At 40.4% G+C, this 25143-nt stretch overlaps 2 protein-coding genes across 4 annotated transcripts; one reads left to right on the top strand and one right to left on the bottom strand.

The window, feature by feature from the left end:
• Positions 1–204: 204 nt before the first annotated feature.
• Positions 205–22312, bottom strand: LOC128811251 (protein zyg-11 homolog B). 3 transcript variants are annotated; one of them, XM_053984702.1, is made up of 14 exons: positions 22184–22312; positions 13677–13842; positions 10549–11303; positions 8396–8536; positions 6990–7166; positions 6765–6829; positions 6076–6175; positions 5945–5995; positions 5251–5412; positions 5095–5142; positions 4257–4454; positions 4109–4161; positions 3768–3865; positions 205–2209 (listed from the first exon to the last, which is right to left on the bottom strand). In XM_053984702.1, exons 2-14 carry the CDS (start codon positions 13726–13728, stop codon positions 2019–2021), a joined length of 2091 nt encoding a protein of 696 aa, XP_053840677.1. In that variant the 5' UTR covers positions 13729–13842; positions 22184–22312; the 3' UTR covers positions 205–2018. The 3 variants fall into 3 exon arrangements, with proteins under 3 accessions (XP_053840677.1, XP_053840678.1, XP_053840675.1); XM_053984703.1 differs by lacking the exon at positions 22184–22312 and adding an exon at positions 21875–22000; XM_053984700.1 differs by lacking the exon at positions 22184–22312 and adding an exon at positions 19462–20905.
• A 99-nt stretch (positions 22313–22411) lies between these two features.
• Positions 22412–24736, top strand: LOC128811253 (cytochrome c oxidase assembly factor 7). Its single transcript, XM_053984707.1, has 3 exons — positions 22412–22624; positions 22701–22841; positions 23659–24736. The coding sequence occupies exons 1-3, from the start codon at positions 22519–22521 to the stop codon at positions 24105–24107; spliced, it is 696 nt and encodes a 231-aa protein (XP_053840682.1). The 5' UTR covers positions 22412–22518; the 3' UTR covers positions 24108–24736.
• Positions 24737–25143: the final 407 nt, after the last annotated feature.

Below are 25143 nucleotides of genomic sequence, written 5' to 3'. Positions count from 1 at the left end.
CTGAAGTGTGGGGGAGCAAAAGAAAATGGGTATTGAGCATCTCTGGTGCTTGCTGGTTGCAGAACTTCATGAAGTGACATGTCTCAGACATCTGGCCTGATGCCAGCATCATCCTTGCATTTTGTGCTGCATGGAGGAGTAATTTTTTTTTTTCGGTTAAGTTGCTTCAGCAAATTCTCCTGTTATTAGGAAAAGACAGCACTGTAAGGATAATTGTCATCTTTATTTTAAAATCTTTTAGCAATTGATTTATATTCATTCTATTGACACCAATTTTGACAAGTTTTGTGTTCCATTTCATGTAACGGAAATTGCATAGCAGACATCTTAGAAGGGTGGTGGGTAAGAGCCTGTAGGTTGTTTTTAATTTTCAAACCACCTTCATAATTCAAAACTACAGCCAGCTGAATTTCTGTTGGAATTGAGAACTTTATGTAACCAGATCCACAGATTAAAATGATGCCAGCCAAAATTATACTTTAGTACAAAAAACAATTACACAACAGTAATTAAATTACTGATCAGTACCTTTTGAAGTTGCTCAAATACACATTAATTAGGTTATTGAAGATTAGAGGTGGTGTTTTTCTGTGAAGGATGGGAGTTGGGAGGGAAAGGACTTAAAACCAGTAAAATACGGTCATTATGAAGAAACCATTTCTGCTGGTAAGCTACCAAACATAAGTTTTCTTTTTAAATTGAATTACCAAATATTTACAGAAGAGTCTCTGAATATCAATCAGTTGCCTTGGAAATATGGAGACTAAGCAGATAAACAAAAACAACACCTGAAATTAAGTTGAATTTGAATGGACATGCAGTTTGCTTTCATCACTTGCATTGTATCAGGCATCTGTACACTGTGCAATATGTTTCATTCAAAATATGGTTTGAAACCCAAAGGTAACCAAGAAAGAAATAAGCTGTTACAATTAGCATCTTTATGTAAAATTTCATACTCCACAAAATGCAATTGACACAGGGCTTACATAGAACATCGGGTGATACTTTGCACTCACTGTGATGGCTTGGAAATATAATTCACTGCACAATACTGACAGAATATTTACAGTAAATGAGAGCAATCATTAGTCTCTTATAAATAAGGTGACCAAATATCCCAGCCTTCTATGAATACATGCAACTCCCTCCATTATGAAGTCATGTCAGTTATTTTGCTCTAATGAGCCTTCTCCTATCCCCATCAGTATTCTGAAAACAAAAGAATGATATCACACACAACCAAAGGTAGTTGCACAACAACAAAACCCCATTCTTGTTACAAAATTTAAATTCTCAAACATCCTTTTAGTACTGTCTCATTTTAGTTCCATTTCTACTGCTTTACTTCAGTGGGTTTCCCCTTTCCCTGAATGTGATGCTAGTCCTCACCTTGACAGGAGCAGGGAGGACTCTGGAGAAATGAACTGTAAAAAGGCATCATCCCAGCAGTAAAGAGAACAGAAGAACATGGCTTGCAGGCAAAAGGAAAAGGAAGCTGAAGACCCCATTTCTGTCTAGAAAGGTGAAGAGACAATGGACATTTTGGTCGCCTTAGTTACAAGTCTCTCTGTCACCTGCATGCATGGACTTTTATTTTTGTCTGTAAGTGTTGATCTCACAACCACACACAGTTTTATTCAAACACCAAACTGGTGAACAGTGTTATGAACAGCAACCACAAGGATGGAATAGCCTTTTCTCTCAGAAGTCACAAAACAAGATACTCCTTGAAGTCTTCTTTCCAGCTGTGCATATGGATCAGTACAAGTCCCATCTCCTGGTAGCCAGCACTAACCCTGCAGGCATGACCAGCTCAAGCTGTGACCCTTTACAAGTTGTGTACGTGGTTGCCATTAAAGGTGACATTCAGCAAGGTTACCACACATGGTTGGGGTACCACAGTTACCAGCAAATCACTTTAATGGTGACCAATATATTATAAGTTACTCCAACTACACACATATCAGAGAGGATTATTACAGAGACAATACTTTACGCTCCTCTACCTGCAGCTTTCAGTTTGGTTTGGTTTGTTGCTGTTTTCTACATGGTGGTGGTCTCCCATGTCGCATAATGTGTTTTTCTAAACTATCCAGGATGGCAACAGCAATCCTTTGGACATGGGGATCAGTGTGGACATTTTCCTTGATGTTGTACAAATGCTGCAAACCACCTTCTTCAATTAACATGCTGCAGTATCTGGCGGCTGTAATAGGATTATAAAAAGGGAATTAAAACCAGAATTATCTAGGGTAAAGGTAGGAGATACTGTAAACACTGATTCAAATCCACTTTTGTCTCCAGGCAGTATTTAAGACACTCCCTAAAGTGTCCACAGAAGTGCATGAGTACTTTAACTGACAACACAACAGAGTTATTTGGACAGGACTCCAGCTGTAATCAGGTCTCTTACCAGTCTGTCTCAGCTGAAAGCTGGAAAGTGCCCTGCAATATGCACAGTATTCTCTCTTCCTCCTACCTCCTCTACAGGCATTTAAAGTGCACATAAACAAACCAGAAGAAATGGGAATCAAAAGCACTATAGTGTCTATGAGTATCCAGGTAATAATAGCCCCTTTCCCAAAAACCTAAATACATAACAGTTACCAAAAAATGGTACCAGATATACCACATCATTTGTGGAGGTCTCCAGGCTTGGAGAGCAAATACAAGTAGTTTGCCAAATATACTGATGGTGGCCTCTCATTAATTATAAGTTGCCACAAATGCCTTTCCAGGGTTTTTTCCTCTTACATTCTGGAATTCAATAAGTTGAAATCACACCCCCATCAGCTGCAGCATTATTAAGAGCAGGGAACAGCTATAAAAAGAGCTGTAGGGTGAATGTAATGTGCAAGCTCCAGAAGTTGTTATGGAAAGGTCAGGATGACTGTAATGCAATCCACAGGGCATTACCTCAGACAGGCCCAATTTCTCCATTCATCTCAGTGATGCAACACCAGACTTGTTTTAATGCTGATGTTGAGCATTTCCTTGGGGATCACATTTACTGGGGCACTACAGTTATTTTAGTTAGGTTACTTCACTGAGGTGACTATGACATAGACAAACAGCAGCAGAATACAAAAAATACACAAAAAATTTTAAACCAATTACTTCCAGACTACTTTACACTGTCATCTATAAGAGGAGGTCAAAATAAAAAGTATCTCCCCTCCAGGACTACTAAAAGCTTTCTTGGTACCAAGCACCAAAAGCTGATGATTTTCCTCCCAAATACATCTTCATATTTCAGAATTAAACACTTTCCCCCCCACAGTAGGTTATTACATTTGCTACCAAACATTTGGTTTCTCTGCAACTTTGCCCAGAAGTTTCTGGCATCAACTACCATCAGAACGAAAGGAATTCTGTCTTGGTCTCAAATCAGGAGTAGGCCAATGCAAGCCTCAGTAGCATGCCATGGTCATTGCTCTTAATTTAAAAGGAATTTGTTGCCCAGCATTACTATTTGCATATTCTATTTCACTAAAAACACACGTGCAAGCAAAAAAATGTAGTTAAATCTTAACAAATCCACATTTTGGAATTAACACTATGCATCTAACAGTAAAATTTCAGTTAATAGAAGAGATGTAAGGAACTTTTACTACTCTTTTTTTCTGCCCCATTTAGTCAAGCCCCAAATGTAGCTTCTCCAGAGGATTAGGAGTGAATACCCCAGAAATTTTTCCCACTTCATGCTAGTGAATAAAATACCAAAAAAATGAGAATTTTAAGGGTAATATTCTCTCAATACATACGATTTTTGCTGCAGACATGCTGCATGGCCCACACTGCCCATAACTGGACACCAGGTGTCATAAAACAGCCAAGTAGTGGAAAAAATGGATTGAAAGACCTATTTAAAAAAAAAAAAAAGAAATAGTTACTTGCTTTATTACTAGATACTATTGCTTCAGAGGTCATATGTCTGTTCATTCAGTCATATGTTACCTACAGGAGACATTGATAAACATTAAGAGGCTGGTCTGCTGCATCTAAAACTCATTTAAGACAACTACCTGCAAATATCAGATACAGTAGATATGTGGTATGCTTTTTTCCCCCCAAACTCTTGATCACAAGATAGGACAATAGTTACCTGTAAGCCACCATCTCACATTCTGGGGTTGGCCAATTCAAAATGGCAGTATGCTGTAAAATACAGAACCAAGAACATTGATTGTTAAATACAAACATTGAAATAAAAATAGAAAAGACTGTGATAAAATTCACCATCATTTCTGTACCAGCTGTTCAAGGAGAGATGTCCTCTGGCTGCGACTTAATGTCCAGGCCTGCTCTCCTCGGGATATCAGATGAGCAATAATCCCTGCTGCAAAGTAGCTGACTTCCACCTCCACACTGTGCAACAATTTACTGATGTGGTCTATGAAGTCCTTCCACATTAATTCAGAATGGAGCTCTTTAACTTCAGCTATGTTATTCTGGAATGGGGAAATAAATAACAAAAATTAAAAAAGAAGAGAAAATGTCAAAAGAAAGAAGACTGTGTGAGGAAGATAAACACACACTTGAACTATATTGTGTGAGTAGACACAGATAAAACACTCAGATGAGATCTCTGTACATCCAGGTGACCACCACATGCCAAAATGCTGCTTTTGCTTTAGGAAATTTTTCCAGTCTAAGCAGGAATTTGCATCAAAACAAAGAGGTTTTCTCGTAAGTGATTTTATGCCATTAACATGTAGATCACACTAAATCAAAGGCTATTTTTAGCATTCTCAAGCCCAATTTCAAAAAAATTCAGCAGTGCAAAATTCTGCATTCTGCTAACTTTCAACCTACTTTTTGCATTTGGACTCATGTGAAGCCTCACTCTCCTTTTTTAAAAGTGCTTTTTATTTACTCTAATTACCAATATCAATATAACTTTTGAAGAAACACAAAACAGCCCAAAAAGATGTCAATTGTGAATAATACACACTATAAGGATTAAAGAAGAAGGTAAAAATATTAGGATATGAAAAACTAATTTTTCAGATTAACATAGGTTAAAAAAAATCCTTTCAAAATAAAATTTTAAAAGTATATATTTCAGACTCTTTTTCTTTTTCATCTCACCAAAAGTCCAAGAACTTTCTGTTGGATGGATGATTCAGATGGAAAAGACTGTGGATAAAGGAAACAAAAAAACAAGTAAACATTTATGCTTATTATTGAAACAGCTTTAATTATAAACCTGTGCTGATAATCCATCACCAAGCCCCCCTTCCTCACCTCTAAGACTCTCATGAAAAGTTCTAGCCCTTGGTTTTCAATAAAGTGCCGACACGTTGTTGGAGATTCATCTGTGAGGTTCCAAAGTGCACTCAATGTGAACTTGAGGGTGGTATCTACAAGATTCTGATTCGTTTTCTGTTTCACTATTTGTAGAAGTTGCTGGGGAAAAAAAAAACATCAAAATATCAATATATGGATTAACTCCTCTGCTTTTTTCTACACTAAGTGGGCAATGCATAGCTGTCATTTATACACAGAGTAAAAATAGACATGCTTAGAGTCAAATGATACAAAATAAACTGGCTATTAAACTTTTTACCTCTGCTCTGAACGTGGTTACCTGCTAAAGGAATTCCTTTGTTTCCACAGTAATTACATGTGTAGGGCTATTACAGATGGCAGAAAGCCATCCACAGAACTCTGAACCTTTACAGCAGTATTTACTTCAAATATTCTCATTTAGAATATCTTTCACCTTAAAGAATGAACTTCAAATCAAGGTCTGTCTTGGTATCTTACTTTGCATTAATTGTGCCAAGTTTTTCCACTTTGGCTTACCTTCTAAATAATTTTCACATGAATATATATTAATATTTTCTTAGGATTTTATCTCCTTATGTTTACTTTGTATCTTCAGGAATACTGCTAGTATGAACAGCTGGAGAGGACGGCAGGAAAGCATCTGACTTACCCTAACAATGAAGAGTTCTGCACCAAGTTGAGCTGTTTGCTCTGTTGAAAGCTGTAAGCAAACAAAAGCAAATCAACATTATTTTAGACTTTACAAATGTTATCCTATCATCTCAAAGCTTAGCTCCATACCTTTGCAGCAAGAATGGAAATTATGGCTACAGCCATCCTTTGCATGTTTTGATCTTCATGATTGCACAGCCACTGCATAACAAGTTTGGCTGCTTCAAACCTGGAAGTTCAAAAAAAACTAATTTTCATAAGTCTCATAAGTATTAGTAAACGAAAGATTTACACAGACAATAGAAGCATGCTTCATACTTCTGTAGAAAGAAAAGAAAGAAAAGTAGAAAGACACACTGAAATTGACGGTATTACATGAGCCTCTGTCAGCTTTAAGCTGTTGACTTAGGTTCTGTTACTTCTAATTATGTATCAGAATGCACAGGAAGTGCTTCCAAAGAAGGAAGAAAAAATCTTCTGAAACACCAGACCATCACACTTCAAAGTATTTGGGACAAAACATTTGTGTAGAAAAATATCTGCAAAAAGTAACCCCAGAGAAATGTTAACTTCTGTTACATGGAATTAAGGATAGACCCATCCAGGTGAAGTTAAAAAACCCATGTACAGCAAAGGATTTTTTCAGACCTACACTCACTGGTATATATTTGGGCCAACAGGCCTAAAACAATATAGGCCAGATAAATTCAGCACACTGGAATTATTTAAACTGAGCAAAACTGGGGCCAGAAGCAAAGCTTCTGAAGAAAAATATTCTGCAATGCTACAACTAATTTCAACTGACATCTAGAACTTGCCTGTTAAATGGGACATCCTGAAGGATTCTGTCACTGCATAGTGAAAGAAGGCAATTCTTTTGCAGCTGTGAGAAAAAAACAATTGCTTCATTAGAAACACACAAATTTCAGAACACTTTCTTGCCATTAACATATTTCCATGAGGTCCTGGGATGCGGAGAAACCTTTTGTTGAGACCCACAAGACAGAGGAGGCCACAGAAAGCAGAGAAGTTTTGCCTTGTACCTGCTGATGATTTGGGAAGTGCTCCATGGCCTTGAGGAGCAGGTGAGTGACGTCTGCCAGGAGCCGCACGGGCATCCCGGCCGCCAGGTCCTGCTTGGTGAGGTTGAAGACGCAGGCGCTCGCCGCCAGCTGCACGGGCAGGTTCAGGGGGTGGTTCCTCATGCCGATCACCACCAGCTGCAGCACAAGGTTGGCCCACGTTAGCTGCTCACACGTTTGCACACAGACCCCAAGAACAATCTGCCTCTTGCTCGAGGCCACAGCAATGACTCACAGCACCCAATTTCTGCCTCCCTTGTACTTGAGTGAGAAATCCATCTGGTGTGATTTTAATTCTCAAGGAATAACATTTTCTTCTGCTCAGCAATTCAAAGCTGGCAACTTCTACTGCTCCAAGTCCTTTCGCACAGCTTGTAGCAACCTCTCCAAGAAGAAGCTGCACAAATTGCAAGAAATTCCTAGAAAGAGCCAGGCTGGGATAGAATCACCAAACCCTTTCAGAAGTGAATGAAGCAGGACGGAGATTCTGCAGTGCAATGATAATGGTGTAGTGCCTTGTTGTTTGGTGATGAGCCATTTTGAATCACAGCCTGAGCTGCTAGGTCAGGACAGATTTTTTGCAGCTTCTTCCTGAATGATATTTTTGGCTATGTATGTTGATTGTGATCTCACCAAATAAACACCAAATAATAATATTTTTCTTGTTGATAACTGACTGGAAAAGTCCTTTTGATACTGATGCCAAATTTAAAGCCACTTGTTCAACATCGAAGAGGATAAGAAAAATAAAAACCATGTGTCCTACTGATCCTCTTTTTAGGATCCCTACAAAACTTAAACCATCTCTGGTGTTCTAGACATGGAAAGCCAATGCCTAGAATGGATTTCTAAGGAAGTTTCTGGGCTCCAGGTTACAGCCCCGTACAGGACACTAAAAATATCCATTCACCCATTACCCTACTGGAGGGTGACAGTGGAGATGCTGTTATTGAATTCTTGCCTTATTATTACTGTTTTGTGAGCATCAGCAGAAGGCACTGCTGTGTCTGGTGAATAGGAATAGACAGACCTTTGATTAGAACCCAAACAGATATGATATAATGCCAGAATTCAGCATCTGAAGAATATTTCATATCATAATCAAAGGTATGTGAAAAAATTAATTTACATGCTACTAAATTTAGATAATTTCCGTTAGTAGAGAACAATTTTGCCTAACATAAAACACTACAGGGCATCTTCTACATCACTCGTGTTTAAACAGTTCTTTATTTTTATTTAACATTACAATTTTAATCTTAAAAAACACAACCAAAAAGGTTAAAAGCTTATAAACTAATTTATACTAGGGTTTTGGGGATGAGCTCAGGAAGAACACACGAGAACCATCAAAACTATTATTTTACCTTTAAAATTTCAGGCTTAGTTTTTTCCATTACATGTGTCAGGCTGAATAAATGAAAGAGTGCTTCTCTCACAAAGAAGGCCCGTTCACTGTACCGCTTCAGTGCTTCTGAAATCTGAGTTTCATTTGCTTCTCCTGACACCTGCGAACACAGAAATAAACTTTAGTTCAAGATGTCAACATTTTACTTTCAAAGTTTTGTTCTCAAAAAATGCAAAGCTGCCATTTCAAAGGCAGTGATTTGGCCAAATCCTTCAGTAAGCAAATGATTGCCAGCCTGCTCTAGCTCCCATTTAATGATATTTTCTGTTTATAACTGTAAATTGTGTAACTGAAGGTGGTTTGTTCCTCAGTCCTACTATTTAATGAAACATTGCTGCAATCACTGTTTTTTAAAATTCTTAGGGCAGCATGCAGAACTTGTTCTACTTAACATGGCATATACAAAAAAAGCAAAATGTTTATATATGAAGTGTCACGTTCTGTGCATCCTGTATTGTATACGGGCATATTGTTTTGAAACTTCTGATATCAGGAATATATTACAGCCTTGAGAGAACTGATAGCATCTTGGATTTTGTTTTATATTCTCCTCTGATCAGAATAGGGCAATCCTGTTTACTGACATGTTGTACAGCCAATTATACCCTACATGAAAAATTTCCACTTGCTTTCATGTTCTCAACTGTAATATCTGCTTAGTGTTCATAATCAAATTTCACAGGGCTGCTGTATAGACAGTAATATTTTACCTCTGCTGTTTCCATGAGTTCTGTGTCTTGTTTACTCTTTAGCAGTATCTAGACTAAGCAGTTGAACATTTCAGTAGTTATTAATGAATTTATGTCACCAAAAAAAAAAAAAAGGAAATAAAACCAATCACAGCTTACAGTCTCTTCTTGACAATTATGCCTTAATAAAAAAAGGAATGCAAACTGCATTTTGCTAACCACAGTGCCACAAGTCCGTTGTAACTTTCACATTACTAGAACCTTCTTCCTTCCTGCCTTTTCATGGCACAGACAATTCTGTGAAGCAAGTATTCTGAACAGCAAGGATTACATTGCATTATTTTATACCAAACATGAAGTATAACCTCCTGGTGCTGGATCAGGGGAACTTGCTTTCTCTATGCATTTCAACATTCAGACACTTCACTATCAGCTGTGACAATTAAGTACTCAAGAGACTTGGCCCTTAACAACTGTCAAATGTTTCCGGGGGAAAAAATACAAAATTGTGTAGCTGTGTTACTCCACTTGCCTAAAACAAGAGCATTCTGAATTTTAAAACTGAAGTGGGAAACTAGACTTGCACAGGAGACAGACTAAACTACGGACACATTAGGCTCTCTTCCTCATTCCCTCTGCAACTTCCATCATCCTCAAAACACAGCAGAAAGGAAAACTCAGTGTCAAAGATGATATACCACTGACATGTCTAAAACAACTTTTTAAAAATTAATTCTGACCTGCTCATTCTCCAATAACTGCCTTCAGATTTTACAGAACAGGGAATGATGTCTTGTTGCCTGGCTCTAAAAGATAAATAAATGCACTTCAGAAAACATAATTTCATCCTAAGGGGCTAAGTTACTGAGGATTTGTTCAAGAAGAGGAAGTCTTTCATCCTTATTGCTTCTTAGGTGATGTAATCATCACCAGAAGACCTTTAAAGATGGGTAGAAATACTGTAAGAGGAAATAGCAGTGGTGATGGAGCATAACAGCAGCTGAGTTAATCAGCTTTATTGTATCTGCCGTGTTAATCATGAACTGCACAAAGCTTATGCAAATTCTACCTCCACCCCTTACACATTGCTGACTTGTGCCAGATGCTGTCTGGAATCCAGAGAATATTATCCCACTAAGTGACTTCAGACAAGATAAAGTTCAGCTCTCTTAGATATGGAAAATCAAGATCTAAGGTTCACTGAAAAGGCACAGAAAACATGTCTCTTACAAGTATATGTATATACCCAGTATTATGTAAATTTAGCAGTTTGTGTCAAAATTAAATAGGAATTTCACCTAAAGCCAGTAATTATAATTAACAGTTTAAAAAATGAACCTACACACACATACATTTACAAATGATTAGCTCTATTTTCCCTGCACATTATATTTTGTCAGTGAAATTAATTCCTGCACTTAACCTTCAGGTTTCCTTCTCCTGTTAAGAACTCTGAGTAGCCGGCATCAGTAGCTAGCAGTCCTACAAACTGCATCGTGGGCCGCTGCAGAATGAATGCTTGCACAGCTTTATCTGTGACATGTTTTCTTCCAGAAATGTCCAAAGACACAAGGTTAGGCAAGATATCTTTCTGTTCCAGTAAACGAAGAGCTATGTCCGATGTGAACTGTTTGTCATCTGAAATATCAAGGTGATTCAGGTATTTTAGTTCTCTTATAACATCCAGAATCTGGGTTGTGGTCATTTTCAAGCATTTCAGATGGTGCATGGTCAAAGACTTGAGCCTGTCTTTGCAGGTGAGGAGTGCTGTTATGTCAGTGACAGAGGTGTTGGATATATCCAGACTTTCCAGCCTGGGAAGAGAAGCAACATCTGCCAAGTCCTCGTTGTAGAAGAGCACGTTGGTGATGCTCAACGCGCGGAGCCCGGACAGCTGACTGAAACACCTCTCGTAGGGGTCTTCCAGAGAAAGAGTCAGTGAGTTCAGCACCAGGCACTGCAGATTCTGCTGGATCCACTTATTGCTGCCCAGTCCACTGATAATGTCTGTGATTGTTATATCTGCATTCACCCCCGTGGCATCCAGCTCCACCAGCTTGTGATGGCAGAAGGCTTTGCGGAAAGCCACGGCGGAGATTTTGGCTTTGCGGATACAGGCTCGCTTCAAGCGCATCTGGTTGCCTCGGAAGATGCCCACGGTCCCATCGTTCAGAAGCCCTGTGGGAAAACAGCATCAGTGCTTAGCTCCAGTGTTACACAGCACCACTTTGACATTAAAGGCTACAAAGTGTTGGCAGAGAAAATTAATTACAAAGTAGTTTGCCTTGGATCATTACGCCACCAATCCCGAAATCTTACGTTTGCAATTCCGCTTTGAAGATTATGAGGTCATGTTTGGAAAATTCCAGGTTTAAGAATAGGACAGATAAATAAGAAGCAGTAAATGCATGCTACCTGTTTGGTTCAGAAAATGGAACACACAATAAATAAAATATTGGTATGATTCAAAAACAAATCAGACTGCTGCCCTCATTTGCTGCATTTTTCTCACTGAACTGGTTAGAAGTGTGCTAAAAGCAGAATTTCAAAATTTCTGAGTGCAATTCTTCTCTGGACACAGTTCATTAATCTCAAGATTGCACCGCCTATCAGTGACCTGTTCTCATCTTGCTTTAACTACATAATCTAGCATTTGATTGAATTCATAAGTAGGATCAATACTAAATTAAGCTAATTAAGTTCTATATGAAGAAGGTAGGAGTGTTGCTCAGAAACAAGCTGAATGTGAGAAAGAAACATAAAAAGTGATTCAAAGGATAGAAAGAAGAGGGCAAGGAAAGGGTGGGAAGGAGAAAAAGACAGCAATGAAAAAAAGAAAAAGCAACAATCTCGTTTAGTATCTTTTTACTCTGTAGAAAGAATAAGTAAGTAGCCTTTTCTTACAAGACCCTGGCAACATCCTAACTGAAACAATACATTGAGTTCCTGAAATTATCAAAAATGCATTGAATATACAAATATGAAATCTTGGTGTCTTATCAACAGAAGGATTACGAAAAGTCATGTGAAGGGTACGGTTGCACAAGCATCCACACAAAAAGAGTAGGAAGAACATGTCCTAGTTTTGCTCCTACAGGGTTATAAACGTCAACACTCCTAGCTTTTCATCTCCTATCTTCACACATACTTAACAAAGAAGTCGAAATTAAAATGCAATATATTTGAATAATAACATCATTGCCACTACAGTTTGGATTTAAGTCATGGGCTAGTAATTGCCTCTGTGACAAAGGCAAATATAAAGATTTGCAGACCTTTCTAAGGAGCAAATGGTTCAGGTATTTCTGACCAAGTAGTAAGGGGACTACTTTCCTCTTTTGCAGGGAAAGCAAAAATATGGGATGAAACAGGATGGTATGGAGCAGAAAAAATAAAAAACAATAAATATAATTACACTTTGGTTAAAATATCACTAAATTACTTCTTAATTTTTGCTTATCTCTTCATTTAAGGACCAAAGCTCTCTCTCTGGCCTACCTTAACCACACTGTGTTTACCTGCCACACACTTTTTTCCATCCTGCATTCTCTGTGTTTGTGACATTTTGGTGTCTGGAAGTGTCTTCTACTACCACTGCCAGCACTGGTAGTAAATTTCTGGTAATTCAGTTTCCTTGAATCTGATTTCTTGGGACTACTCGAAATAATTTCTTATCAGAAAGTAGTGTATATTAAAGATTACTTTTTTTTTTAATGAGCTTGTCTATTTTAGGACCATTCCTTCTGTTACTTCTGACCAGAACAACTTGAGAAAACTATTACTTGCCCAGTAAGACCCAAATAAAATCTGCACCTATAAGATAGGGTGTTTGGTCTGTTTACAGTAATTTTTCTAGTGTCGTGTCTCATTTTTTAACAAAAGCCTCCAGCATCTCAAGGAATGGTTCTCTTATCTCTACTCTAGCACAATTTATACCTTTACTTTTTTATGACAAGAAGTTTTGTTATACAAATTTTATCATGCTTAAAGCAAGCAACCAAGATGTCAGCCCTATCTTCAGAGAAATGCTGACAGAGAACCAGTAAGCCAGTACACAAAATGTAAGAATACCATAAGCTGTTTATGCCACTCTAAAACTGAGTGCTATGAAACAAATAATTCCATGTCAATAAAAGTGTTAAGAGAGATAAGAAACCGTTTTAATGAATCACAAGGTTACTTTCTAACTTAATCACATGGGCACACAGTAAAAAAAAAAATCAATTAAATGCTCTTCAAGAGGTATTGTTGCTAGAAGTAGTAGATTTTTTTTAAATGATTGAAAGAAGATTGAAGAATGTTCAAATAAAGGAAGAGTAAAATCATAAACCTTAGTCTTAAGACTAAGAACTTTCTATTTAGATCTATGTGGCAATGCAAAGCTCAGCTGAAGCTGTGTAAAGCAAAAATAACAAAAATTCTCTGTTAAGGGATTACAGAACACAGTTTTAACAGCTGCAACAGCAGATTCTACTAGAAAATATAGCAGAACTGCAGTGTCACATTCCAGTGAAATATGTTCACTGCTGACCCACAAATGATTGTTTTTACCATGAAATGCCATTGTCTGCAGCAGTCGATCAGCCACTTCTTGAGGGAACATTCCTGGCTCCTGCAAGCAAAATGTTCCATCTTGCCTTTCTGTGCAGAACTTCTCTAGGTTGGCAGTCAGGAAATTCAAACAGATATCAAGTAAAGAATATGGAGAAGCTTCCTCCTGTCACATGCAAAACACAATGAAACAAAGGAGATTTAGTCAAGTCATTCTTTCTATGAACCTTCCATTACTCTATAATGTCCTTTTTGTTAGTCTGGCAAATATTTCAAGAGGAGATGTCTCCCTCAGAGCCACATGAAGTCGGGTCACACAATGAATAACTGGCCAAAGCAATGGGAGCCTCCTTTCCCTGTCACCCCCAGAACCACATCCAGTCACGTCTGCTGTGCTTTGAACCCTACTTGTGTTCCCAGAGGAAGAAAAGCAATTGCTGAAAAATAGTTTTAATTTACAAAGTCTACTGGGAATTAATCAATCAAGACAGACTGAAAGAACATTTAAAAATCAAATTATACTTCTGGATTTAAAATATTTATTTTAATCTTTCATTTAAGTCAACACATATTAGAAGTCTACTACCAACCTACATAAGAAATGCAGATACTGCAGATAAATTGCATATATAGGAGCAATTTTTGATACTGAAAAGGGCAGCTAGAGCTTCACATCAAAAAATGAAACCCAAAAAGAACTAGTTTAATTCCAAATCCTGTGCAGCAATAAACAACATCTATTACAGTAATCCTTTTCCTCTTTCCAGGCACTCTGCACCTGAAAATCATCTACAGCAGAAGTCTAGGTACAAAGGACAAGGCAGAATATAAACTTGATCTTTTGCCTCAGAGTTTGAGGTTGTACACTGATACATGAAAATCTCAAAGGGTTTTTTTATTCCCTGTCTAATAATAACCTACTGTTTTCAGCCACACAGATTAATCAACATAAAGAATGACTCTCAGCACTGTGAATCATCCCCAGCACCACACAAAAGAAGGCCAAGTGACTGGTACATACTCCCCCAGACAATATTGAAAATAACAGCATCAACTGTTGTCAGATCTCATCTGTAAGAAAAATAGTAGCTTCCCTTTTATGCAGAAAGTTCTGGACCATTTCACGTTTCTTTCTCAGCTCATTTAACTTCTGTTGCTTTGCTTGCCTAATGTGCTGATCACAGGAGTACTGAAATATGTAAAAGGTTATAGAGAAGAAATATAAATAGGGTTACAGAGATAAATCTTCTAAAATAAGGTCCACATATTTGAGGACTGGGAGGTACTACATTGGGGCAAAGATGGAATGGAGTCTTTCTTTAATGAATCATGTATTAACAACAATAGAGACTGCAGTTTAATAGCTCCTGAAGACTTAAGTACAGGCTTGGGAAATAAAATCTCCAAATTATTCAAATGCAAGCTCTTTTTGCTGCTTTTGACATGCAACTTTTATTCCTTTAACTCAGTTTTGCTAAGTGCTTAAGTTTCATTATTTTTTAAGCTTTATTATTACATTGAATCATTATAAAAACAGGAGTTACTTTGTAATGCAACTTGCTCCCATACTAGGAAACAGCAATTTTGGCTGCCTCCAACCTAAAGATGATAAGAAAACGAAGGACAGAATTTGGAATTGTGAATGTCTTTTGTTTCTTTTTGCTTCTTTGTAGTGTGCCATGATGCCTGACTATTTTAAAACAGTACATTTTTATATGAGATGGGAAATTTTTCTTTTAAACTTGAAATCAATATATATACTCAGGACTCCTATGACAGCTGATGAATCAAACGAAAATCAGAATCTTTACTCAAAGGTGTATAAAAATCATTCCCACTGAAGCAAAGACATCCACATCTCCATTAGATCTTGTGTTTCTAATTTGATGCTCAAAGATGACAAAACCATAATACTGTCTCTCTTCATTCCTCCTGGAACTGTTCCTTCCTGTCTGCCAGAAGAGCTGAAACACTTTGATGTATCGGTGAACGAACTCCAATGAGAATTTTTAGCCCTGTAGATAGGCCACTGGCATATGACTCAGAAAAACTATTTTTTCAACCAGTACCTCTGAGTGGCCAATCTGTCCTTTGGAAATGCAAGTTAAATTTTTATATAATCCCTCTGGAAGTTCACGCAGGGCATCTCCACACAATCAAGGAACACAAACCACAAGCAGGGATCAATTATACTTGCAAACAACACAGTTCTGTTTTTATTAACTCCACTCATTCCCATTATAGGAGCTGTTTGTAATATTTCTTCAGCTTGCTGCCAAAAGGCTGAGAAAACACCCCTGACAAAGGCTCCTGAGGTAACCTGGGCAGACAGGCAAAATGTTTTTATCTGTATCTAATAAAGTCCTCTGACAAGCATCCTAAAAACAATTTCCTACACTGCCTGCTACTGAAATAGAACAACTCAAATGCAGTCTGGAAGCCTTTCATATGAGCTGAAGACTTTCCTTTTCTCACTCCCCTATACCTCAAGACAATATTGCCCACTTAAAGTTGTATTTAAGCTCTTACAAGGTCAAAATTTAAGTGTTCCTTTCTCTAGCTCTGCTCTTGAATGTCAGGTTGAAGACAAACCTGCCATTTGTTTTCTGATCACTTCACTTTCTGTCTAATGAGACACTATAAATGTATGTCAACCATAGCAGAGCACTCCTTTTTTTTTTGTTATTATTTAATAAACATCACCCAGCAGTTTTTCAGTAGAACCTCCCTTATGCTATTTTACTTTTTCATAGTCATCCCAATTATCTGATACTTCAATTAACCTCACATTTTCTTTCATTATATCAAATTAATTGAGTAGGAAACAAATATAAAAATTAATTCCCCAAACCACAGAATTATGAATTACATGATGCAAGCTGGGGTGCCTTCATTAACTAAAACATATATTATGAAAGCAATGTGACACATCTAAAACCTGGCTAGCTTACGGAATAGCATAAAAAGTAGAATAATTGCATTTAGATGTGCTTTTAAAGGCTTATTCAATTTAATTCTTTTTTAAAAAAACAACTTTTTATGTATTCAATATAATCAAGGCAAACCAAAAGTGTGCAGGGTGATGGGGTAAACTGCCTGGCTGCTGGCCTCTAACAGTAATCCAATACAGTGGTGAACTGAAATGCAAAACCAGCTTCAAGCTCACGCCAGTTGGAAAGGTTCTCCCAAAGAACATTATCCTCCACCTTTTCTTTTGAGAATTCCATGAATCAGTTTTAAATAGCATGAGAATATACTCAACACATATTTCAAAGTGCAGTTAAAAAGCAAAAAGAACTTAAGGGGACACATTAAAGCACCAGGAATAAGTTAAAGAATCTTAAGGCAAACATTATAAACCCAGATTAACTGGCTGAGTGCAAGTATCAAAATAAAATCTGTTCCTTTGGGGAAGCATCACCAGGCAAGTACCTGCTTATATAACAATACCTAAAGAAAAATAAGAAACAGGTGTAACTGCTGTTTTCTGTCAGTCATTACAATCTAACTTCGCAAAAAAAAAGAAAAAAAAAAATTTCCACTGCTGTGTAGACCTTTCTCACTACAGCTGGTTGTGATCCTACCAACTCCAGCCTGACAGATTCAGTTCCTACAGGCTCTATCTCTCAGACTCATTAAAAATCAATTTTTTTTTTCCATCAGTAGTGTTTTGTTTTGGCTGGTTCTTGTTCCCCCCTCTATAAATGAGTATCTAACATCGGAAGACAAATACCAATTTCATTTCTAACACAGCCATGTCTGTGATGTGCTCCCCAAGTTTTACACCCAATTGCAGACTCAGGATGACAAACCCCAAACATGCAAAGTCTCTGTAAGCCAGGCCCACCTGCTTTTCCCTCTCTGAAGTCTCAAAGGACAAGATTAGGACAGGGTTAGGAACTTTTCAATTTGTGGTGATCATTTCTCTCAAAACATTAACAGGAAAATAAGAGAGAGGTAATTTAGAGCCTCGGTCTTTGGTGCTGGATGTACCACGTTTTCCACCTCTCCACAGCCCCAAAACTTTACTTACTTTCTTAAAATGAACATTTTTAAAACAATTAAGAAATAGCAACTCAAGCAACAGACACCAAAATTCTTCTGAGTGCTAACAGACGAAAGGCAGTGAAAAATAAACAGTTTCATGATTTATGCTAGTAAGAAGGCTTTATGAGTATCCTATTTAAATTAAGTTAAATGGAATTAAACAGAAGTAGGTGATTTATTAGCCAGATTCAAGGAAGGATTATGCTCAAAACTCCAATTTAACATTAACTATTCTGGCACAAGAAGTGGGAACATAGAGATTAAAGCTGCTACTGATACAAAATCAACAGTGATCACAAGAGGCCTAAAATTAAACAGTGCCCCATTAGAACGACATAGTAATGCAATTTATTTAAAGATTAATATCAAGAACTTCAGATACGAGTTCATCAATTAGAAATGATGAAGAGTGGAACCAGAGTGGTGTGCTGAACCACAAAAGAACAAGGTGAAGCAGCCAAAGAAGGTGCCAGGAGAAGCATAAAAAAAAGGGGAAGGATTAAGTCACTTTCAAGACACTCAGGAGATCTCACAGGGCTATTTATGTCAAGAGATACCTGCACCATTTCAGTTTAAAGGTAACTCTTAAAGCTACTAGAATCCCCTGGGGAGGAAAAGCACATTGGGAATAGGACATAAACTCAGCTTTTCTTAGCCTAGAAGATCAAAAGGTGAGAGATACAAATGCCACCTATAAATAAATACAGCACAATGAATATATACTATAGATGGAAAAAGCCATTAAGAGAAGCACACTGCAAGTACAGCAACAAAGGTATGTAGAAATGCCATGAACTGGAAGTTTTGCCATAAATTTAGACATCAGTACATAGATAAACAATGAAATTCTACCCTAGTTCACTGATTAAAAGAGCAGGCACAAAATGTACCTACTTCAATAACAATGACACATAACTTTATTAGGGGATTGACTGAAATTAGGCTTTTAATGACAAGGGATGAGACTAGATGGCCCAGGAAGCTTCTGCTAGCCCTTGAAAAGCAAATATGCACACTCATGTCTGGAGCAGAGGAGCAATCCAAACAGCTCCCCATATGTTCTGCTCCGGCCTGTCTGGAGCAGGGAAGGGCTGTTCCTTTGGCAGCTCCGTGCTGGAAGAGCTCAGCGAGGCCCACGCACCGTGCCTTGGCACGGCTTCCTCCAGACAGACCCCGGACAAAGCAATTCCCAGCGGGAAGGTGCTGCTGGGGGGCTGGCAGGAGCCGGAGGAGGCTGTGCTGTGCCGGGCTGCGCCCTCACGCCGGCCGGCCGAGGGGCTCTGCCCCGCTCCGCCCTGGCGGCCGCGGCTGCTCGGCCCCGCACGGGGCTGTGAGGGGCCGGTCAGGGCGGCGAGCCTGGGCCGGCCGTCACCGCCCTCGCGGCGCCCTGGGGACACCGGGGCACACCGAGCCGGGATCGAGCCTCCCTCCCTGCCGTCCGCCGGGTCCTGAGCGTCCTTTTACATAACGGGCGGCAGCGCCGCGGTTACACAACGAACGGCGGGGCTGCCCCGGCCCGGCCGCGGTACCGGCGGGAGGGAGGGGAGGGGGCTCCGCCTGAGCCCCTCAGCCGGGCTTGCGCCGCCGCCATGGCGGCCCCTTCCCCGGGGTCACCTCCGCTACCTGCGCCGGGTCCGGCACCCGGGGCTGCAGGCGAACAGCTCCCCTCCCCTCCCCTTCCCTTCTTGCCTCCCTCCCTTCTTGCCTCCCTCCCTGCCCGCCACCGCCACCCCCTCACCATCGCGGCGCTGGGTGCCGCCGGCGAGCGCCCAGCCAGCCGGTCCCGTCGCTGGGCTCCTTCTCTATTCGTTTTTTTCCTTTCCCTCCCTTCCCCCGTGTTTACCCCCCCGACCTGGAAGTGAATGTTGCCTCAACCGGCCGGGAACCCGCCTCCCTTAAAGGGGCTGCGCCAGCACAGGTTCGTGCCGTGCTGGGGGAGCGGAGCCTCAACACTCGCGTTTAAGGCTCGAAGTGTGGGGAGAAGGGGCCATTGCGCTGCAAAGCGCATCAGCCCCTCTTGTTACGAGTGCGTGGGACCTTTTCTTCGGCCTGGTTGCTCCGGTAGTGGAGCCGGGACCGGAGAACTCTGAGGCGCCGGTGAGCGCCCGGCTGGAGCAGGTGAGCAGCAGCTCTGGGGACCTCCCACAGCCATGAACTGGCGTCAGCTTCACCTTCGTGCTCTCAAACCTCTGCAATTTAAGTATTTCCTGCACAAACTGGTTTATTCTGGTAATATGAATAATAACCTGCACCAGTACAATAGGTTCTGCCGCCTCCTTTGGAGGGGAGCTTTGCTATAAGCATAAACCATTCCATACAAAGTAATTTCATGTTTCAGATAACACTACTAGTGAAGAAAACCTGTCTCCCAACCAATACATACAATGTACTGTTGGTCAAGAGAATACAGTTATTTCTTGTTTCAGGATACAAAGTAAAGAGTGATACAAATATCCTATCAAAAAAAAAATTAATTAGAATATAGAATTTATGTAAAAGAATTGCTAATTCTATATGCAGAAGCTTTGGACAACTGTTGTTTGCAAAACAGCAAGACACATAAATAAATATTAAGGAACAATTGCTAAAATTATTTATGTTTCTGTCGTTACAAGATGGCAAAAGATTCTATAAATACTATGAAACACAGTTTTACCAGTTTAAGTACTGCTAAACAAAGGTCAGTTATAGTTCCAATTCTTTAGATTAGGCTGCTGATGTAGAGAAAATAAATTACATGCTCAGGATCTGACAAGCACAGAATTAAGAATCTTCATGTTCTGAATTGAACCACTTAAAAACCTAATCTGCTTAGAAGAAACAACTTACATAATTATGGACACAGATATTAGCTTAGATAAAGAAGCAGCTCATACTATTATTCTTAGTCCATTACGTGTTTCTTCCACTTCGTAATGTCTTTGCAAGATTCCAGACTGTTCTTTCAATGGCTTTTAAATTCACTGATTCACTCTGACCTATCACCAGATGTCTTGTTTTCTGGATTTATGATAGGAACTGGGCTCAGGTAGTGAACTTTCAGTGACAGACTGACCCCCTGCTCCCAGTGCCTGTTCTTAGCCTGCCTCCCTGTACTCAGGAATCCACTCCTGGGATGGAGCAGCCATATGGTTGAGTTGGCACAGGCTCAGCATTGGCATCAGAAACTGCAAAGACAAAATCCCAGCATGAGCAGACTCTCCAAGGACTTAAACTAATAAACTCAAGGAATTTCTATTGAGCCTACAGTGCAAACTGAAATGTTTTCAAAGCTGAATTTCCAGAGAAACAGTATTGCCGGTACAAAAGCAGTTCATCTTTTAAAGGCCCCATCCAGAATGGAGATTCACACAAACATTCTCAGATTGCAGCCAGCACTGGCCAAGCAATGTGTATCTTCTACCTGCAGTCTCACACACGTGGCAGTGGGTTTTGGTCAATACATATTGAAAACAAAACTTTAGCTGCACATGGAAAATATGTTTTAACTACAAACCATTTACAAACTACAAACAAATTTTTAACAGTCTGAAAAGTTTTAAGGAAATACTTTAGAAGGTGTAACTGGTGTTTCAGCTATGCACCTGGCAGGGTTTGCTGCCAGTCCAGCTGGCACAGTTGGTCACAGTTAGCTCTAGCCCTTAATAAAGAATAAGGCTTCTTCGTATAGGAGACTCTGCACAGGACTTAACTGAGTTTTATTTATCCCAAAAACTTGATGGGCCAGTGTTATCCTACTGAAATAATTTGGGACAAAGCATTTGCAAATATTGCAAATATTCTTTGAAATTTATTTTAACTCAGACAGATTTTAAGCAATTTATCACACAGAATTCTAATGGGCTACTTTACTCACAGAAAATTCAGTTTGTGCTCAGAACTGCTAGAATTGGATAATGTGTGCCATATTCTCTGTAAGTATTCTGTTATCACATTTGGGTTAAATTAATCCATAATGTTGTGGGTGCCCATCCCTGGAAGTGTTCAAGGCCAGGTTGGATGGGGCTTTGAGCAACATGGGATAGTGGAAGGTATCCCTGCCCATGGCAGGGGGATGGAACGAGATTATATTTAAGGTCCCTTCCCACCCAAACCATTCTGTGATTCTCAGATCCAGGAGAACCAGGGTTCGTTGTGTGTTAAGTGCTTACCCGTTTCTGGGTGTTCCCAGTGCCCCGGCACTGCCTGCTCAGTGCAGGTTCCAGTACTTTAAAAAGCACCTGTGAGAGCTTTTGTGGTACCACAGAAAGGAGTGGTGGCTGGGAGCAGTTTCTCACAGCAGCACCTCTGTTCTAAAACGGATTTGGAAATTATCGAGCTTTAATCCAGACAAAAGTGTGCAGGAGGCAGATCGAGGAATAGGGAAAGCCACCCTGCTCCTAGGCCATGCAGAGTGCAATTAATGTACTGCCATGTCTCAGTTTATGGGTTGTGCTGAATCAGACCTCGGAAATACGCACCCGGTGCTGCAAAACTCTGAAAGTAAAATTCTAACTGTGTGTTATCGCCTAAAACTGCTGAACCGTCAGAGTTTCCGGCGACCCCGCGAGCGCACAGCAGGAACCGTAACGAGAGGAGTTCTAAGGGAAGGTGCGCGAAGAGAGCCTGGGGAAGAGACGGGGGGGTGACCTGAGGAGCGAGCGGGGAAGGGGCGGGAGAAGCGGCTGGAGGAGCGGCCACGGGCGGGGCGGTCGGAGCGGGCGGGGAAGGGACGGCCCCGGGAGGGCGGTGCCGAATCGAACGCTCGGTGCTCGCGGGAGGCGCCGCAGCGATCGCGCCGTGACCCAGCGCGGCCATGGCCGGCTTCATCAACTTCGCGGACGAGGAGGAGGTGCGGGCGTACCTGGAGAACCTGCACGTGGAGTACAGCTACCAGTGCTTCAAGGAGAAGGACCCGGACGGTAAGGCCCCGCCGCCGCCCCCCGCCCGCCGCCGCGGGGCCGGCGGGAGGCTCAGCCCGCGTCCCAATCCCCGCAGGCTGCCAGCGCTTCGCCGATTACCTGGACGCCGTGAGGAAGGACTTCGTGGCGGCGGCGCGGGTGCTGCGCGACAACTGCGAGGTGCACGGGCACAGCGAGAGCTGCTACAAACTGGGGGCCTACCAGGCCCTCGGCAAAGGTGGGCAGGGGGGTTCTGGCGCTCGGGCCGCAGGTGACTCCTCCACCTCCCCGGACAGCCTGTTCCGATACCTGGCCACCCTCACATCTGCCTTGTCCTCCTGACCTTGAAGGAGCAACTACTTGTCCCGCCCCTTTCATGGTCATCTCATAAAAGTTGGGGGAGGATGGAAAACCTAAAATTGCTTCCTTCTGAAAAATCAGCTGTATTTTAACTATGTATTATTTTTTGTATAATTACAACTGTTTAACAGGTAAGTACAGCCAGTGCTCAATGTTACTGCATATTCACAACATTTCTTCTTGTCAGACAGAAGAGAAAGAAAGAAAGTCACAGACTAGTAATATGCATACCTCAGTAGCCTCCAAGTCTGCTCAAAATGTATTTGCTGGCACAGTAATGGAAAGCACTTAAATTAGTCAGAGATCTTCCAAAAGACAGTAGTAGTAAGGAACAATATTTTAACTGTAGTTCAAAACTAGTAACAATCTTGGTGTAGGTATACTAGCAAAATAATACTTGCCTAGTGCAAGATATTAAATCCATGGACATAGTAGTAGGAAGAGTGTTTTGTGGGTCTGGGTTATTGTTTGGATACCAGTGCTATTGTGATTACTGGTGAGTGGAGGACAGTTTTCTAAGTCAAAGACATTAGCAAAATGTTTGTCACTGAGACAACAGTAATGTCTCTGAAGTCCTAAATGTTGACTGTAATATCTAAAGTGATGGATGCTATATTTCCAGTGGGAAGCATCCTGCAAAGCAGAAAGCTCCCAGCTGTTTTAACATGTTCTCACAGTAATGTCTTGACTAACAGGTGGACTCAACCCGGATTTGAAAGCTGCCTACAAATCTTTCATCAAGTCCTGTGAGAAAGGTGGGAAGAAGTCAGCAAATGCGTGTCACAGTGCTGGGCTGCTGGCCCAGGACGGGAAAGCCAACGATGGTCAGCCTGACCCTGTTGTTGCTAGAGACTATTACACAAAAGCCTGTGATGGCAATTTTGCTCCCAGCTGCTTCAACCTGAGTGTGATATACCTGCAGGGAGCACCTGGGGTCCCCAAGGACATGAGCCATGCCTTGAAGTACTCGCTGAAAGGCTGTGAGCTGGGGCACGTGTGGGCTTGTGCCAATGCCAGCCGCATGTACAAACTGGGAGATGGTGTTGAGAAGAATGATGCCAAGGCAGAGGATCTGAAAAACAGGGCAAAACAGTTGCATAAAGAACAGAAAGAAGCTGCAAGTTCTCTAACATTTGGGGAGTAAAACTGGCAGTTTCAGATATTAAGACTGGTTTTTAAATGGCAAGTGAATTTGTTATTTAAATTGTGAGCGTACAGTTTTCATTTAAATAAATAGTCTGTATTTGGATATACAAATAAAATTATATTTTTGTGGATACAACAAATAACTGTCTCTGCTGTGCCTTTCTACGTTTTTGAGCACACAAATTCTAAGTGTGTTTTGCTTAGATCCTTCCCGTCTTTTTAAGGAAGCCAAAAACTTGTGGTTTTTTGGGAGTATTCCCCATGGTTTCAAGCACAAAGGATTTCTTTTGTGTCCAACGCTTCAATATCCAGGCTTGTGCTCTGACCAGTTCTAAAACACACAAAAATCACAACTGCAGGTAATCCCAGCTTGGGCAGTCTGAACTGTTCCATCTCTCACAAGCGTTTTCAGAACTTTGATAGCTGCACACTTGAGTGAGCTGCTCTAAGTCATGGATATTAATCTGTAATTCCATAGGTCTAGGCCAATTCGTTTGTGACTGTATCTACCTGTCATATGTGCCTGAGTGCTTTAGGCTGCTCTCCCAGCACATGATTGCCCCTTACTTTGTCACACACAAATTGTTTTATCTTCCTGCTAGCTTCTGGAACCTTATGTTCTATTTTTTCTAGTTCAGATTTAGGGAACAAGGTGCTAACTCATCAGATCTTGGACTCAAATCCATAACCTATACATATACAAACAGCAGCTAAACATACAGATTCTGAAACAGCTGTTTAAATAAGCAGGGCAGTTTGTAAATATATTCATGTGCTGACAGGATCCTTTGGAATTTTGGTGTGTGTAAATACATATGAAGTTTGTGGTGTGTATGTTTTCCTGTAAATTTACTACTCAGAACCTGAATCCTCTGGCTCTGGACTAAATAAAGATACAAACTTCACTATTGAAATAAGTGAAGTGGGATTAAAAGCAACATTACTTTGGCTGTGGCCACAAATGAAAGCAGAGTTGTTGGAATCTCGCTGCATGCATGAATTAAAGCAGTTCTTCCAATTTAACAGAGTTCTTG

The sequence above is a fragment of the Vidua macroura genome, chromosome 9 (genome assembly GCF_024509145.1).
Source record: "Vidua macroura isolate BioBank_ID:100142 chromosome 9, ASM2450914v1, whole genome shotgun sequence".
In the NCBI taxonomy this organism is placed as follows: domain Eukaryota; kingdom Metazoa; phylum Chordata; class Aves; order Passeriformes; family Viduidae; genus Vidua; species Vidua macroura.
Note: the sequence above shows the minus strand (reverse complement) of the source record. Positions and strands in the feature narration are given on the sequence as shown.